Source organism: Epinephelus moara, chromosome 2 (assembly GCF_006386435.1).
Source record: "Epinephelus moara isolate mb chromosome 2, YSFRI_EMoa_1.0, whole genome shotgun sequence".
Taxonomy (NCBI): domain Eukaryota; kingdom Metazoa; phylum Chordata; class Actinopteri; order Perciformes; family Serranidae; genus Epinephelus; species Epinephelus moara.
Window position 1 is genome coordinate 25,827,484 of NC_065507.1, and position 18,368 is coordinate 25,845,851.

An 18,368-nucleotide genomic window follows, 5' to 3' on the forward strand; every position below is an offset into this window, starting at 1 on the left:
GAAAATCTATCCTCATGTCACCGCCGAAGTCTGCACTCTCGCCACCCTGCGGATGACGACAGGATGAGAAGACTTTAACACGGCGACCTTTGATATCTTCTAATCTTTGACTGTGACTGACAGATGAAAGCCTCAGTGTGAACTGTGATCTGGAGCTTTCTCATGAGACGTACAATGGAAACTCATACTCGAATGCTGACGGGCTTACATTTTCAAACACACACACACACACACACACACACACACACACAGACAAAAACAGCTTCACTCTTCAAGTTGGACCACATCCTGTATCTACAGCATATTATCCTGCATAATCAATCAATAAAATCTCTTTTTACACTTTCATGAATATTTTAGCGATCATTTACAGATACAAAAATGAGAGATCATCTGCTTTTCTGTCAATCTACAATCCATGGCAGCAGTCTGAACATTAACACACTCAATCATCAACTGAGCAATCATCAAAACCCCACCTCCACAAAGCAATTATCCAATCAGAGCTCAGGAACTGTAATTAGGCAGGGCAGATCGATCAAGTCCGGGTGTCAACCTGCGGGGCTGAAAGATGAAGCCAGCACGAAAAGTGCCAAAACTGCAGTTCCTCTAGTGGCCACTTGAGGCTGGCTCAAGAAGTCAATCCCCAAAGATCCCCATGTTAAAATGCCTGACGCCGTTTTCAGCCTGGTACAATAAAACGGTTTTGGTCTCTATAGCTAATTCCTCTGTCATGAAAATAGATCGCTTGTGTCTCAGCCAGAAAGTTGCTCTTGAACACACCACAAAGACTACAGCCAACGGCCAACTAGCACATACATTCTGCGCCTGCATGAGAGGAAGAAACTCTCCATAGCAGCAGTCAGCAGTAGTCTTGCTCATCATTCAAAAAGGGAAATTGGAAGATCAACAGGACAGATCAGGCCCCCGGAAATACTGCTAAGCCTTGCTTCCAATTTTTCTCAGTGGCCACTGGTGGTATTGCACCAAAAAAAAAACCTGCAGCCCAATAAGCATTTTCTCCGTAGACCATTATTGTAAATGAGACGCTTCTAAAACTATTGTCAGGCTACCTCAAACTGCAAACAGGGTCAATTGTGACTCTTTCTATAACGAATTTTTGATCCATGGAGGTTTTATATTGTTCAAACTTTTCTTGAGCCAAGAAAGACAATGTCAAAATCTGTGATGTCATCACAATGTTAAGTCTATGAGCTGAGCGGGAACTTGCAGACAGGTCCAGCTGGTGAAACATGACTGCACATATTCAGTAGGGTTGCATAGCACAGAAGTAATCCTTGAAGCTTGACACATTTTTTGGAGTATGTGCCCACTGGAGTGAATGGGTGCCATCTTGGGGTTCGGTACCTAGTTATTATTATACATCTATGATTCAAGATGCTAGTTAGCCAGTTAGCACATTAACAAGACAACCCAGTGTTGAGAGAACAAGTGATTTACCATGTGTTCACGACCAATAACACAATCATACAATAAGAGCCCTTTCTGCTAAAGATTTCAAATTGTTAAAATAATAAACTTACCTAACATAACACATTTGTTTCAATTTCACTTGACTCGTTTATTTTCTTTTCTCACTGTCATTTATCTTCTTGTGCACTGAGCTGAATTGCCAATCAGAGTAATTTCATTCAGCGACAAGCTCAGCCAGCACAGACGCACATTCAACATCTTGAATTGGCAACAACAAGGGCCAACAAGGGCCACAAGGGCCGTCAAGGGCTAACAAAGGACTAGTGCCAATGGTGCAGGACACATTCCAATAACTAGGGCTACAGATGCTCACCGACGGCTGGACATTGACCTAAGGCCGACCGTGGGTTTGGTGTGTCAGGGCTCGTACTGTTTACTGCTGCAAAAGTCAAGAGCCATGCCTCCCTTTGTAGCTGCACTAACATTGTAACCATGGCAACCGCAAGTGCCTTTCAGCATAAATCATATATTAATCACATTTTTAATTATAATGCATTGAAAGAGGAGCTGACTATCTCTTCCCTTTGATACACAATGCTGTTTCTTTATTTTCATTTAAATCAAATTTCATTCAAATGGTGAGAATGCTGACTGCCTGGTGTGGGATACGCAGTCTTTTAGCATTAAATTATCTACACAACCAAGTGCATATTTCATTTTGATATGTATTTTTAGGGCCACCAGCTAGCTACAGTCGATTAAATCTGCTAATGACAGTTAGCCTTTATTTTGTGATAGATATTCTTTCGTTTAATATTTCAAAAATGACTGTGAATTTGAGTGGTAAATCATTTTAAACTTCATGTTTGTGATGGATCAACTGGTGTAATCTCCGTCTTTACTCATTAGGATTTGGTGACATTACTGCAATCCACCTTAAATCGACTAAACTGAGCACTTAGTTCAGTCTAAGCCAATTACTCTAAGTACATAATTAAATCCATGCCGTATTAATTATCCATCAGTGCGCCTGACAGGTCTGTGTCAACATGGCAGCCCTGGCCTTTAATACAGCATCAATATTCAGACACACTGAAATCTCATCTGAAATGACTATCACAGCTGTTTAAAGACGGAAAATCATTCCTCACTTGAGTTCGACGTCTGTGATTGTCCTGGGTAAAACACTATGAATCTTTCAAAACTAAGTGAGGCGGCTGACAGTTTTCTCTCAGGTCTGAAGTGGACATCAGTCAATCTGTACAGCATACGCCCTTTTTATTCGGCTAAACTCTGCGAAATGAATTAATCAATGACACATAACTGCCTTCTTAAACTGAGCTTTACTGAAAACTAACTGCAAGTTTACTCTCCTCACCATGTGGGATTTTTAATGCTGTGACATTTAGGATAGGGAAAAGTGAGAAGTCTTTACAAAACAAAGAACTTCTAACCTCTTTTATTAAAGTTCTCATTATGCTGCAGTGATATTTTAATCATTACTCATTTTCAAACACTGTAATACATCTCAGAGCGGGTGATTATGTGACAGCGGAGGAGGAACTTCGCTGACCACGGAGCTTGTAGATATATAACGTGGACATCTGCCACAGAAAATTAAAACACCCTGAAGACGCTCTCAAACCAGGACAATTAGGAAGCCTTTGCAGGAGCTATAGCAACAGTATGGGTGGACTATAACCAGTAAAGGCACTCACACTCCTCCCAAAGGTCTTTTCACCAGATAACCCCGACCCTGTTCACTTGGCTGCCTGTTTCAAATGCTTTGCAGAGCTGAGGGGCTAATTGAAAGCACTGCATTATTTTTAGACCTCCGTCTGTAAGGCCTGGTTAGATGTGCGCACAGAGACCTTTGTTTCACTGCCATGGTGACTGAAGTGAAAAAGTTATGGGCAGAGAGCTAATCCCTGAACTACTGCACACTCGCAGACACAAACACGCATGCACGCACACACCTTTAGCATTTGAAACCCAGAGTCCCCGGGCACAGACTCGCAGAAAGTGGGACATTTGAGGGTTTGAAACACATGCCAGAGAGCAGAATATATTCCTAACATCACTACCCCCAAACACTGTGCAACACGAGCTCCAACATTTTCTTTGAAGCTGTGTTCAAGTTAATGTGATCCTTCCTTGCTCCGACTTAAAAGCCTGCCATGCCAAACACAGTTTCTCACGGGTGTTTATGTGTGATGATGATCCCGCCACAGAATCGACCAATCTCCTCAGAAACACAAAGACAAATCCTCCCTCCCCCTCCTGAGGGGCTACTGTCCCAAACTTAACTTCTCAGACATTAAACGACGAGGTCTGCCAAATAATCTCCTAAACCAGGCCCTGCGCTCTCTGTTCCGTCCGTCCGTGCCGGGCTCAAGCAGGGAGCGTGGTTGTTGCAGGGCAGCTGAGGTTTGACCCTGCCTCTGCTGAGACAAATCCTCATTTTCCCCAAGGCACTTCCTGTGAGCTTAAATAATGGCACAGCAGGGCTAAATGACTTTCAGCAGTTTCATCATTATTTCTGCGGGCGCTATTCCGAGAGCACCCATTCATTTTCATAACTTTAATATTTCAGGGATATACAGATTAGGAGATTTAATCTCCCCGAGAATATTCATCACTTGATTTTTAAGTGACATTTATCTCTGCTATGTAGTGTTTAGCAGAGAGGAGCTCTAGGACTGCAGAAAGGCCATCTGTTAGTGTTTTTGGAAAAATGAACAGAGGGAGAAGGAGAGATTAATCACAAGAAAATTGTATGTATGGCATTTGCACTTTGCGGTGCATGCACAGGGCTTATTAATGTATATTGCTGTATTTTTGTTAATTGATTGGGACTAAACTCAAGCAGCCGCAGGGCAAATTACTTAACAGTTCACAGACCATTTACATACCCAGCAAGAAAGAAACATGATGGGTGAGTGTGACAGACAGGAAGGAAAAAAAAGGCTTTTGTGCTAAACACGAGGTGACAGTGAGTGTGGGAAGCAGGCAGAACAGACAGCGTGGGCCAGACAGATGTGTGAATGGCGACCAGGCTCTGCGTTTTCACAGCTGACAGGTAGAAGGAAGGACAGAAAGGTTAAAGGACAGCGGACGTGCACACTGTTGAGAGGCCGAGACGACCTGCTGCCTAGCTCCCATTGTTCTTTTATTTCAGGAGAGGAGTAAACCCGTTAGGGAGGTGGTCTAATCCCATTGCCATGATACTGCCCTGTCACAGCTAATGGAGGCTTTGCCTACAGAGAAGAGAGATTGCTTTAATCCATCCATTGTCTGATTGTGTTGATGCAGGATGAGAAGAGACTCCAGGGCAAATAGCCTTTATGAAAAAATCATGGTTATGGATTCCTCCACTTCCAAAAAATGTGATGTTTCAATTACAAACAAACACGACAGGCAGACAACACACTCTGTATCATTAGCGAGGCTTGACGGTGCTCACATGAAGTGATTCGCACAATTTCAGAGTCACATTTTTCTGTATCTATGTAAAGATAAATTCTGAGCTGCACATAAACCGTATTCATCGGGGATGATATGTATCTGATATTTATCCCCAGTAAAAAGAGAACGTAGCGCAGAAGAAGCCAAGAAACAAGCTGCAACCAGAACTTTGATTCCTTCATAATCCCTCATCAGGAGTAAGAGGAACATCTGGCTCTAAAGCCTTTAAACAAGTTTTATTTTTTATTTGTCCTACTTTATTCTAATCCTGCCGCACCATGTGACCGTCTCCTTGCTGAGGCAGACATTCACATTCATGATTTTGAAATATGCACTACTACTGTTTTTACCCCCTATCTTGTTTTATTTTAAAGATGAAAAAACAGTTGGGGAGAACGGAGGATGGATTTCCACTCCCACTCTCTCATTATTCTGTTTTTTTTTATCCAACAGCCAGGCAAGTCAGCCGGTCACTGGCAGCTTACAGTAAAAAGGGAAGAAAAAAAGACAGAATAATGACTGCTGCTGGCATTTCCGAGCAAAGCGAGCTCCTTACTACGAGGTACTCTAGAAGGCAGCAACAGCAGCTATACAAAAAACATAACTTGTGGACCTCGGGGTGCGCAAAATGCATTTGAGCATAAAAAACATCACCTCAACTGCAAACTGTGAGGCAAATAGGGACTGACTGTACAGAACAAAGAAATCTCTCTAAGTTCTTGAATCCTTTTTAGGTTCTGACACAAACCTCCATGACTCAGCGGTGAAGTCAGCGTATGTCCCGGGCTATATTTTCTTCTGTTTATCGGAATACAAATCCTATCACATCCCCATTATTACACCAGAGCCTGAGAGAGTAAGCAGTATGCTACAGGTGTCCTCTCTTTTCTTGGAGCTTTTTGGTAAGTAAATTATGTGGGGACAAGATCTGTCGCACCACCTTAATGTGATCACACCTCTGCCTTTTACTACCAAGGGATGGACGAACGGAAGTGGACGAAAATGCGTTTGCAAAAAGGAGTTCAGGTATGAGTTGAATATGAACAGACAACAAAAGTGATTGCTTATTTTCTGTGGAGTTGATCAAGAAAAACTGCAAAATATCCAAAATGTTCCAGCTGCTCAAATGTGAGGATTTGCACCAGATAATATTTGTTTTAATGCGGATAAGCCTCGGGGCTTTTCAGAGTATCCATTCCCTCATTGTCAGTCGATATGATCACATTTATCAAATTAGGGTGTGACCGTTTGTGTTCCCGCATCATTCCAAAAGCTTTGAGGAAAAGGAAGACACCTGTAGCAAACAGCTCAGGCTGGAATTATTCCTCTCCAGGCTCCAGAAGTGAACACACATCAGTGTTGTTCAGACGCGTTTTGTGTGTGTGTGTTTCTGTCATACTTGTACAGATTGTATCCTGTAGCAAGCAGTGTCACATCTAGTAAACCGCAATGTAAAGAAAACATAGACGAAATTTACACAGTTCATCCAACCCAGTGGTTCTCAACCTTTTTTGTGTCACGGACCCTTAAATTGATGCACATTGATAAGATTGTGCTTCAGGGGCCTTCATCTGAAAAGATTTTGGTTGTTAGACATGATTAAGACAAGAATTCTAAAGTTGTCGACTACAGTTAAGAGGATAACTGTGAAGGAAGTGAAACCTATGATCAGAATGGTTACTTTATTATGGCCGGGCACCCTGCAATAGAACATAGAATATTTTGTTGTTATTGTGGTTGTTGTGGAAAGTTCTTATTGTCCTTCCTCCCTCCTCTTCTCTTCTTACACCTACCTGCCTATGGGACAGGAGATGGAAATTAGCCGTACAGCTACAATCTCTTCTCATATTTACATTTTTTTTTTCTTTTAAAATGTTCATTAATATGCATTGTCCCATTTCTAAATAAATAAACTTGAAACTTGAAACTTAATGGCTTTTATTTACACTGGGGCACCTCAATAGTGAATTGAAAAGTGAAAATAAACTAATCCCTATTTTCTGGGGACCAGCTCCCTCAACAAACCCCAGAGGTCCCTGGACCCCTGGTTGAGAACCACTGACCCAACCCATACAACCCCATGGGTCATTTGTTCCGACCCTCCAATAGGACCCACAGGAGCGCATAATTAGTGCCCTTACTGGTGGAAAACAGACTAGCTTGCATATGACCGTTTAAGGAAATGGTCACTTTAGAATTTAAATACAGACAGTACTTACTGACACAAAACTCGTTCAGAGTATTGGAGGATAACAGCTACACTTGAAGTGCATGAAACCCACATGTTGAAAATGTAATAAAGCTCCGCTAATGCATTTCAAAAACATCAGAACGGCTCGTCCGTCGTAATCCAAGTGCCCTGAAGCCACGGCATGCAAAATTGACTTGAAAAGACGTCATTTGTTCCACTTTTATAGCATAATTTCTCACCGTGGTCAGTTAGGTGTGCTGTGTTTACATGGCAACTCGCGCGAGACTCGAGAACTAGCACCACCACTAGCCATCAGCTAGTCTCGCGCGAGTTGCCATGTAAACACAGCACGTCTGCAGGGCAGGCTAACTGACCACGGTGAGAAATTTTATTACATTTTCAACATGTGGGTTCCATGTACTTCAAGTGTAGCTGTTATTCCGGCTAGCTGTTATCCTCCAATACCCCGAACGAGTTTTGTGGATTAAAAAACTACACTAAAAAGAAAGTGGCCATTTCTTTTAACACATAGTTGCTGATGTGAAGCAGTCACAGATGCACCATGATCATGATTGCTTGAAATAAATGTTTGTTACTAACGTACATGAGATCCTATGTATGTCTGACTACAATATACTATGTCACGTTGTTAAAAGAACTCAACATTGACTTTTATTTCCACAAGGGACACAAACATCGATCACCCGGATCAAAGTTCTATGTTAGTCTGACCCATCCACCTTCCCTTCCACCCACCCTAAGCGGACTTTGTCACTCTTTATACCACATCGCCTGTCTTCCTCCTCTGCTCCTGTCACAGTAATTACAGACATTATCCAAACAATAAACATAAATATGGGTCATAATTGCTGCTTGTATAAACAAACTCTGTGGTTCTATCTTAGAGGAGAGTCTCAAGAAATCAGGAAATCCATTTTTACCACACTCAGAGTGTAAACAAACTACTGCATCGGAGAAAGACTTTGGATTTATCAACGTAAATGTACCAGAGGATGACAAGATGGGCATCTATATCAAGTGATTTAAGAAGGATCTTAATATGTACATCCAAACCAAGAAAGAAAAACTACAAAAAACCTCCAAACGCAATGTTTGATCAACCAATGAGCTAACTTGACATTCAGGTCAGAACTATGTGTTATTGAGATTTAAGAGATATGTGCGTTTGCTCCTCTGTCTTCTATGGTTACACCCTTTACTGCGTAGCCTCACAAAGATATCATGTACCTTCAAAGAAGCAATTTTAGCTAACTCTTGCATACACCAGTCCAGATAAAAGCTGTTCTCTCGGGGCTAAGAATTATGTGGCCAGCACTGAGTGAAGTGCAAATCTGTAAGTGCACTGCAGAGAAAAGTCTTAGTCATGCAGCACAATACATTATGCATCATTCACCAGCAATTAATGTGTAATTAATGTGTTTAAAACCAGGTTAGTGTCAGCACTCCTCTCCCTGCTCCGACTCGTCGACAGTCGAACAGATGCATCGGTATTAATTACTGCTCAGTGGGAGTTTTAAGCTCTTCCTCCTCCCACCTGTTGTCCCTCAGACTGCTACCTCACACACACACGCACACATTTCTGCAAGACCACCAGCTTAAAAACTGGCCTCTCATTAACACTGCACACTCCCCCCACCTCCCTGCCAGAGCTAATTGGGTCACTATTTACCCCACAGTCAGCACAACCTCACACAGAGGGGAGGGGGGAGTCTAAGACCACCACCATGCTGTCTTAGCATATGCCCTCTCTAGCTGGAGGCTGCCAGATTAGGAGCAAAAACAGGCACTTATTAATACTGTTAGTCACTCAGTGCCTGTAGGTAAATCATCCCTTTACCAATATGACTGTACTGTAATCTCCAGCTGCACACAACGCTAAATTTCATTATCAACGATTTAAGAGAGGCAATATGACAGCATATGCATCATATCTTCTCCCAGCGTGGATATTTGCATTAGTTGCAGCTTCTTGTGGTTCCCAATATACAGTATATCTGAGTCCCTATTTTTGGATGCGAGCTACAGATGAGGTCAGCCAGCCATGAGCAGTTACACACACACTAGCCTCAATATGGTGGAAGATAAGACCGCGCACAAATTGCTGTTTTGTGTTTTTTAACGAGGACAGTTCGACCTTGCTAATCTGTTATGCTCCTTCCCCTAATCCACCCACTGACTAATCAATTTCCTCATGCCAAGGAGAGGCTGCAGTTCAGCCCAGGGCCGAGGCACACTGGCACAATTAGGAGGGAAGGAAGACAATTGCACGTGTCCTCGACCGAGGAGGGAAAATAATAGACGCGGCTCCTAGTGGGAGCTTTTTACTTCAGTGCACTTTCACCAAGATAGGAGAAAGCTCCCACTCCCCTGCTGCTCTCAGTGGCAACAGACAACACACAAAGAGGAACACAGCTATACACGCGTGCTCACACACATGAGCTTGTTTGTGCACGCAGAGCAGACTCGCAGGTGATGTGATGATAATCTGGCCGCCGTAGAGAAGGTCTCCACAGGTCAGCAACAACAGTTGGGTTACATTTCTCAGTATAAGTGACCAGTGAAGGTTTATTTTCTGTGGACGTGATCAAGCAAAAATACCACAGTTTCTCTGGTTCCAGTTTCTCAAATGTGAGGATGTGCTGCCGTTATTTGATATGACAATTAAATGACTCTCTTTGGATTTTAGACTATTGATCAGACATAATAAGGCATCTGAAGACATGCACCTTGAACTCTGGGAAATTATAATTGGATGTTTTCACTATTTTCTGACATTTTATAGACAAAAGGGTGACAGCATGAATCAGCAATAAAAATAACTGTTAGTTGCAACTCAAATTTTCTAATTTCAAATGTGCTCAGACTGTCTCGAAAGTTGATTGTGAAACTGAACTATGGCATACATGTGTTACTGTGTTGTGTATAAGAAGGCCAGCCATCTAGAAGCAGTTTAAAGGGAAATTCGGACATTTATCATCCCAGGTGTTATCCTCATACTTTGGTGCATTAGTCATGATAACATGCTATCCATCATCTCCATTGTAAAGACTTAGGGAACTCAGACTGGCAGGAAAGACACCGATCAGGACAAGAAGCACAAGTGGCCTCCTACAGCTTTTCAAAACACTTCAGTTTAAGAGAAATCATCTCCGACACTTGTCATTGAGTCTGACCGACAGTAAACACAAAAGTAGTCCCCTGCAGCTGTTGTTAGTGAGCTGCATAGCATAACAGATGACACGAAGACAAGCTTTCAGGAAATATTTTTTCCTGTTAAACTCAGGTGTTTTGAATGTTATAGGAGACTCACTCTCCTTTACGGATTGATCTTGATCTTGCCAGAGTCTGCGTTTCTCCAATCTTTGCAACAAGGGTGGTGAATTAAATTAGGGGTGTACTGATTCAACTTAATCTTCCCTGAAACTGATTCCTGCACCTCAGTATAAAGCAAAAACTGATCTAATAGCAGTCTATTACAAGTGTATTTCCCATATTTAAAATCTATACACCACATATTCATTACATTTTTTCTGTTTAATTAAATGGTTGTTACTGATAGCAGACACCCATATTCAGAACATTTCTAAATTAATTAATTAATTAATGGACAAAAATATGATAATAGACAGCCAGGTTAAAAAAAAAAAATGGAATTACCACTTGTGTGCCTCCATAAACACGTCAAGTTACAGTTTACATCCATGTCTGTAAAAACATGGATGCTTTACACACATCTTCAACCTGGCAGCACAGATCTGGACAATCAGCACAGTTTCAAGGTGGACACCCAAGATTAATGTCACTAATTCAGTATCTGACCAAATGTCTCCCCTTCTGTTCCTGAGTAACGGCCAGAAGAGTGTCTTTGAAGAGCATTATGGTGTCACAGTGAAGTTGACCTTTGACCTTTTGGATATAAAATGTCATCATTTCATCATCCTATCCTAAAATTAGCGTAAGAAGCTTCGACCTTTCACCACCAAATTCAAATCAGTTCATTTTTGAGTCCAAGAGGACATTTCTGTCAAATCTGAATTCCCTCAAGGCCTTCTTGAAATATCAGAAAATTCACAAAATGAGATGGAGACTGGTGCAAGGTCACAGTGACCTTTGACCACTAAATTCAAATCAGAGGATATCTGGGCCAAATCTGAAGAAACTCTCTCAAAGTGTTCTTGAGATACCATGTTCACAAGCATGAGAATGATACAAGGTCACGGTGACCTTGACTTTTGACCTTTATCAACCAAAATCTAATCAGGTCATCCTTGAGTCCGAGGGAAAAGTTGTGCTAAATTTGAAAAAAAAAAAAAAAAAAAAAATCCCTCAAGGCTTTTTTTTTTTTTTTTTAGATATTGCCTTCACAAGAATGAGACAGATGAGGTCACAACGAGTTTGACCTTTGACCTACAACCACCAAATTCTAATCAGTTCTTCCAAGTGGACATTTGTGCCAAATTTGAAGAAATATCCCCAAGGAGATATCGCATTCATGGGAACAGGACAAATGGATGTACGGACATATGGATCGACAACCCAAAACATAACGCCTCCAGCTACAGCTGTCAACAGCGCAGGAATAAAAAACAGAATTTCCCTTTAATGTTTTAAGAAAACTTAAATCGTGTCATTTCAGGAAAACAGTTTCACTCTACACCCTCAAACACCAGAATCAACGTATCCTCTTTAAACCGTCAATTGATATTAACGAATTAGTGCCCCACAATTGGCATACATACTTAACGTAAAGTTAAGTGGATTAGGTTTAGGAGACTAAAGTTACTAGGGCAGTCCTGAATACCAATTTAGGACCTTAGAAGCATCAGTGAAAATTATCTACAAATATTGCACTGGGACCTGGGGTGGGCTTAGAAGCATTTGAGTCAGCACTAAAAGTTAGATTTAGGAAGTAAAGTTTTGTAGGCTAGGTTTAGGAAAAGAAACATGGTGACGACATGCCCGAACATAACTCAGAGTTCACTTGGTTTCACATGGGACCAGATCAACAGTGTCCTGGGGGAAAGTCAAATGTTTTTTTACCCATCAACCACCTCAACCTGCCTCCTTACACAGACTTTTGCTCTTTATACTACTTCCTTCTTTACTACCATCAGTGCATTGGTCACGTGATCACAGCCTTAGTGATTACATGGGTTATATAAGAATTCTGGCACATTACTTTTACTAGGTAGACATAGATATAGACTTTAACTATCATAGCATTATTATTATTATTATTATTATTATTAGAAGCAAATTACCTATTTTGTCACATAGTTAAATGTTTGATTGAACTAGTAGTGAACAGGCTGAAGTGCCCCAGACATGTTTAAAGTCACAGGAATACACACCTAAGAGCTGAAGACAAAATACATTATTGTCACAGCAGCCTAAAATTAGAAACTAATCCACAGACTATTACTTACAGCTGAATTTATCTCCACCCACACCACCATCTTTTACGAGACTGCTTCCTACAGTCTGGTTGTTTTATATCATTATTCTTAAGCACGGCCAACTCTCCAGTGGACCTCCATAAAGCTGCCAGACGGCTGCAAAAAGATCTGGGACACAACTGTGAAGCATCTGTATCCTATACACACACACACCAACACAAAAAAACGTGCACACACACACGCACTTTCAGGACTGTGATCAATAATGTAGAGCCTTACTGGCAACGTCCAGTGAAGCATTGCGACTAATGGCCTCTCCCAGGTAGTTGCGGGCCACACAGGTATAGACGCCCTCGTCTGGTTTGCTCCTGCGTCCGTGTACAATGCGTAGGAAGAAGAGGGAGCCGCTGGGCAAGAGCATGCGGTGGGATCGGGGGTCATCTTTGTCCGTCTCCACACGCTCGCCATCTTTGTACCACTCTATACTGGGAGTGGGTCTGCCCTCTGCCTTGCAGTTGAGCGTGGCAGGCTCCCCCTTGGAGACGATCAAATCTGAGGGGTCTTCCACAATCCGGGGTGCGCTGTCTTCAAACCTTGCCCGGGACCCTGTGAAGTGGAGATGAGGGCAGATGTTATCTTCCTATCTGACCACCTACCATTCATGAAAACGTATTATCTTTTTTTCTACCAGGAGAGACAGCAGCAAAGCCATTTGAAATTGGCAAACGTGTCTTCCTTTAGAGGTTGCCGGACAAAGACACCGGTTGTGTGTTGGACAAATGTGTGTGTAGTGAAGCAGCAAATCATGGGTAATCTCTCCTTGAAGGTCAACTCTGAATTCAAGGCGAAGACATCACATATTCCAGCAAAACCCTGTGCCTTTCAGATCACTAAACTTGATATCCATTTGTTCCTGCAATATACTGCAAATAGCAAAACACAGCAGCCCTAAGAGAACATATCTATATATATATATAGCAGAGTATTTTCACAGAAGACACCACCTGTACAGAGGATTCAATCAGGCATGTGATATGGTAATGGCCAATCTCTGTGTCAATCAGGATTGTTGCAGAGGTAGAGATAATAGTTGGTGGAAAGCCGAGAATAAGACAAGCAGATCTATGCGTTTAAGGGGAGAGAGATCGGAGCTGAGAAAATGAGTGAGGTGGAGAGATATAGATAACCCCCATATTCTTCTCTCTAGGGATCCATTACTATCTTCCTTTGGCGGTGAGGGAAAGGCACACTGTTTCAAATCCTAAGGTAAGCTTTTAGACGAAGACCAAATGTCTCTAACAGTGTGTTACAGTCAGAAAAAATGAATAATTCAAAATACTGCTGCTTTTAGGAACAGATGGTCTCTCCCTCACTCTGGGAAAAAAAAGAAAGAAAATGAAATGGTCACTGTGCCACTGATTATTGTGCTGCTCCGTCTGAGGCATTATTTTCAGCACATAATCTAGACGGCTTGAAAATCCTCCATTATCATCGGAGAGGAGCAGTCAGGAGTAACCTAATGACACACATGTTGTTGTACATGCTTCTGGTACATTATACTTAAATCTGAGGCATCAGGATAAACCCTCACTTTTCAGCTGTAAGCAGATTTATGTCTTTTCATGAAGTGATTTGATCCTCGCGGGGCCAGGAGTCGCCATCATGGCACAAACCTGAAGTCAACATCTAAAGAGCGATACGAGCGCTCTCAGCTAAACACCCCGGGGTCACAAACCAGGACAGCTCAAAACACTAATGCAGGATGTAGATGAATACTAATCGAGCCATTAAAATGTGCCACGGCACCTCCAGTCAGTCCCGGCAATAACACACTTTGTTTACATAAAGAGAACAAGTGTAAATTATTTCATGCCAGGCCTGTAATGCTAATCCTTTAAGATACTATAATGCACTTTCCTTTAGATTGCTTTCTGTCACATCTGTATGGTTTCTGTGACGAGTACATATTGACACGTCTCACTGAGTTTGTCCACAGAAGGTTTATTTTGATTTTTGAAGAAGGCTCTCTACAGCTGAGTGATGTCCTGATGGTGAACCGTGTTTTTAAAGCATGAAAAGGATTCGCAGGCTCTTTAAAATCCCAGCTCATGTAACACAGTTACATCACTCTGAACTCTTCCTCCTCTATCATAACTGGATTTTATCACAAAAAAAAATACTGTGAGACAGCTGACCTCTTAAAAGATTACTTTCCGCATTTTAATGCTGCATTTCAGTGAAGTTATATTCTTTGAGGTAGGGAGTGGGGGCTGGGGGGGGGGGGCTCCAAAATATCTAACAATTCCTTCTATTTTTGGGTCAAGCTCCCAAAACATTGGATCCTACACTCCCCATAATTCAACTCAATGCCATATTTCCTACAAATTCAATTATTTGTGACGGCCCGCCACAATATAAACACTGGCTGCCACATATTGATTTTCTATTTTTGGAGTGTGCGCCCCTCTATGTCTTTCTCTGTCTGTCTCTACCTTCCTTCCTCCTAGACACATTAAGTGCATTCATAAATAGTCATTCAGTTGATTCAGAGCGCTGTTTCAATATATATTTCTACATACCATTTCGTTATTCAGAGCACCAGACTCTCTGAGTGGCAGACCGTACCCTGAGCACTCAGTCTGAGGAGACAGAGCAGTGGAGTGCCAAATACAGTTAATGTGCTTAACTAACTTGTAACTTCATCTTTATTCTATACTTCTTAGAACAGCAACCTGCATCTGCAGCTATAATTTTTCCAACCCACTTTACATGTTCCCATGGAAACCTTCATCCCATAGTTCAGCGCTGGGGCTAATCTGTGCAACAAAAGCAGCAAAAAGTTTGTTGACCTTTTTCTGCCAAATTTAGCAACCTGCTTAAAGTAGTCGATAGACTCCTCTCCCATTGTCAGTAGATGAGTATGTCTTTCTGTTTTGTTTCGTTCTTTCTCTGGTGTGCCACATCTTGTGTCACGGACGCACCAGAAATCTGGTTAGTAAACGGTAGTAAGCAGCATGGAGGCCAGTAAAATTTGTGAGGTTATTACTTCTTTGATTACTTCTTTGTATAGACCCTTTCAGGGCCAACATCACAATGATGTCAGTTTGTTAGCTGGAGGCAAAACATGACTCGCCACCACAGGGCTGAAGTGTACATACAGTAGGAGTCTTAAAGTGTTGTCTTGTTGTGTTATTGGGAGCCAGAATAGAATATGTCATGGCTCAAAACTTAAATCGTATCGCATACCAGCTGCTGCCACTGTCCGTCAACAAAAACAAAGAAAACTGGTTAAATGAGATAAGACGAAAGAACTGGACGGAGGCGATCATGTGCAGCGCACACTTCATATCAGGTTAGGGAAAAGTATTTATGTCGAATAATGTTATGTATATTGAGAGTTATCATGTCCACCTCATCAGAAATTGGGGAGGTATTAAGAGGATTGGATTTCGCCGTAACGCTAACTTTTAAGCACATTAGCTAACGTTAGCTTCGATAGCAAAACAAACAGGAGGAAGTCGTTCAAGTGTCGTCCTCCTTTGTAAGATTGGCATAGTAATCTACCACAAAGCTGGCCATCCCTCCTTCAGCTATCCTGTCAAATCATCCATCCGCTGAGTGAGAGCATATGGGTCGGCCAGTCTGGTCCCGTTGGTCAGTGTTTACTTATTCAAGTAACACTCGCAGTCCTGGACAGTGAGTGACCTAACATGGTGCGCTCATATATTGAGTCTGATGCTCTGCACTAAAATGAGAGCCCTGTTGGTTGAAGAAACAGAGCATTGTATTTTTTATATAAATAAATGAGCGGTTTAAATCACACATTCACTCTGCTCTATGCTCTGCTGCTCCATCTCCTCAGACAGAGTGCCTAGGAGAGCGCTCTGCCACCTTGAGAGTGCGGTGCTCTGAATAACCAAACGGTACATTCAGACAGCGCTCAAATTTATGAACGGCCCAGTTTGTGCCAGAGTGCACTCTGACACTCAGAATGAGTATTTCTGGACGCAGCACTCACATCATCATCCTCCATTGTCTAAAACAAGCCGACAGAACTTTCCTGCTAGCGCTAGCGTTGTCAGACCCAATACGCAAAACGCGAATGGGTCTGGACACGGAGTGTACATTTCCTCTATTCCCGAGGGGCAGTATCACTGACTGTCACTCAAAGTGCCCCTTCACGCAACTGGAAAGACGGAAAACCAATCAGAGTAAACAAAACGTGTGATGTAGCTAGCACAACACCACTGTAAACAGACCAGCAAGCTAGTGCAGCGTGCAGTGGAGATAAGCTGTGATGATGTCTGGGAAAGAGTGTTGCCGTCTTTGCGGATTTCCTCCTCACTGTGGACTCCGAGTTGCATGGCTGTGATTCCCAGCTTGGTCGCTTCCCTGACCTGCTCCTCCATGAGAGCAACTAGCAGAGAAACAACAAAAGCCACTGGGTTTTCACTGAGTCCCATCTTTTTCCCGATCAACGGAGCCAGTTGGTAAATTAAACTTTTCTCAAACCCCATAGGAAGGACGGCAAACACATCCTTTTTTTCAATAAAGCTTTCAGTGCAGCCGTTTGTTCTGCTTTTAAAGAAAATGGACATTCCAGTTCGTTCAACACATTTACCATCGCAGTTTCAAAATCAGTAGCCATGTTGGTTGTTTACTAAATGCATTCACTCCGTTCCTTTTCCCTCCTATTCTGATGACGTGCGCCTTCATGATTGCATGGCCAGACTGATCTGCGGAGTGAAATAGAATATGAGCTCGCGAGATTAGGCTGGTTTCACCAAGCTAGCACTAGCTAATGTCTGTGGAGAATTGTTTTGCTTCCAGCTAAGCCTCGCCCACCAAAAAAGGTCATAAAGTTTGCTAACAGTAAAAGGGTCTATAGCTGTTCCAATTCAGTCCCTCACTTTCAAACTTGGTGCTGACTAATCTGAACGATATTCAAGCACTACTTGGACGGAGACTGATTGTCATTGCAGCACAACGGAAAAGGGTGAAAATTAGTGCGTCCATCCAGGTGTCACATCTCCATCACTGACGATCGAAGCCAATTGGAGCTGGAGCCAATAAATACCTGTGACTACTGCAGAGTCATTTGTTCTGGGAGTGAAAGCCAATTGAACCCTTTCCAAAGCCAGATGTAAGTGGGCATTTGCGGGGGTTTTTTGTCTAGCATGAGGGGGCTACACACTCTGATGCTGCTCTGTATAGAGAGCAGTGAGGGGTACTGCAGAGTCATGCGGAGCGGTAATCCTCTGTGGAGCCTCCCCTTTCACATCCCACAACCATTGTTAACATGAAAAAATGATCAGTGCAGCTTTAATATGAGGAACACTCATTCCTCTGAGGAACTTAAAAGTTTTACGAGCTCATATTTTTAATAATATATGTGATTGTTTTAATTAGTGTAGGCGTGTGTTTGTGTGTGTGTCGATCTTGATGAGATTTCCTGAATAATTAAAGTTGGAATGACTAATGTAGTATAACAGCCATTCGTGGATTTGTATGAGAATGTTTTATCTTTATTTATCACTGTATAATCCTATAAAACAAATGGCTCTCTCTTGAGACAACTGCTTTAGTTTCAACTTCAAACTGTAGTCTTTGTTGTTTAAAGCTGTTCTGTCTCTTACGATCATTGATTACTCTGATTAGTTCATTTTTGGTCCCAAAACCTTAACTTTTTATTAAATACTCTTTTGGATATCAACAGATTATATTATATTTACTCAGAAGGGACACAGACTAAGCCCTCTGGTTACCTCATCATTCCAACCACCTCATAAATTTATCAATCTTCCATTAACATCATTAACTGTTAACAATGTGTCATTTTCTTCCTTTTATTATATACATTT

At 42.0% G+C, this 18,368-nt stretch overlaps 1 protein-coding gene across 5 annotated transcripts in view; it reads right to left on the bottom strand.

Annotated features, from left to right (window-relative positions):
- Positions 1-18,368, bottom strand: part of zgc:77784 (uncharacterized protein LOC402947 homolog) — a 75,052-nt gene that overhangs the window by 45,464 nt on the left and 11,220 nt on the right. For all 5 annotated transcript variants that reach the window (XM_050070424.1, XM_050070442.1, XM_050070416.1 and 2 more), the window contains exon 2: positions 12,787-13,113. In XM_050070424.1, coding sequence (XP_049926381.1) covers positions 12,787-13,113 — 327 coding nt within the window. The remainder of the gene's footprint in view (positions 1-12,786; positions 13,114-18,368) is intronic.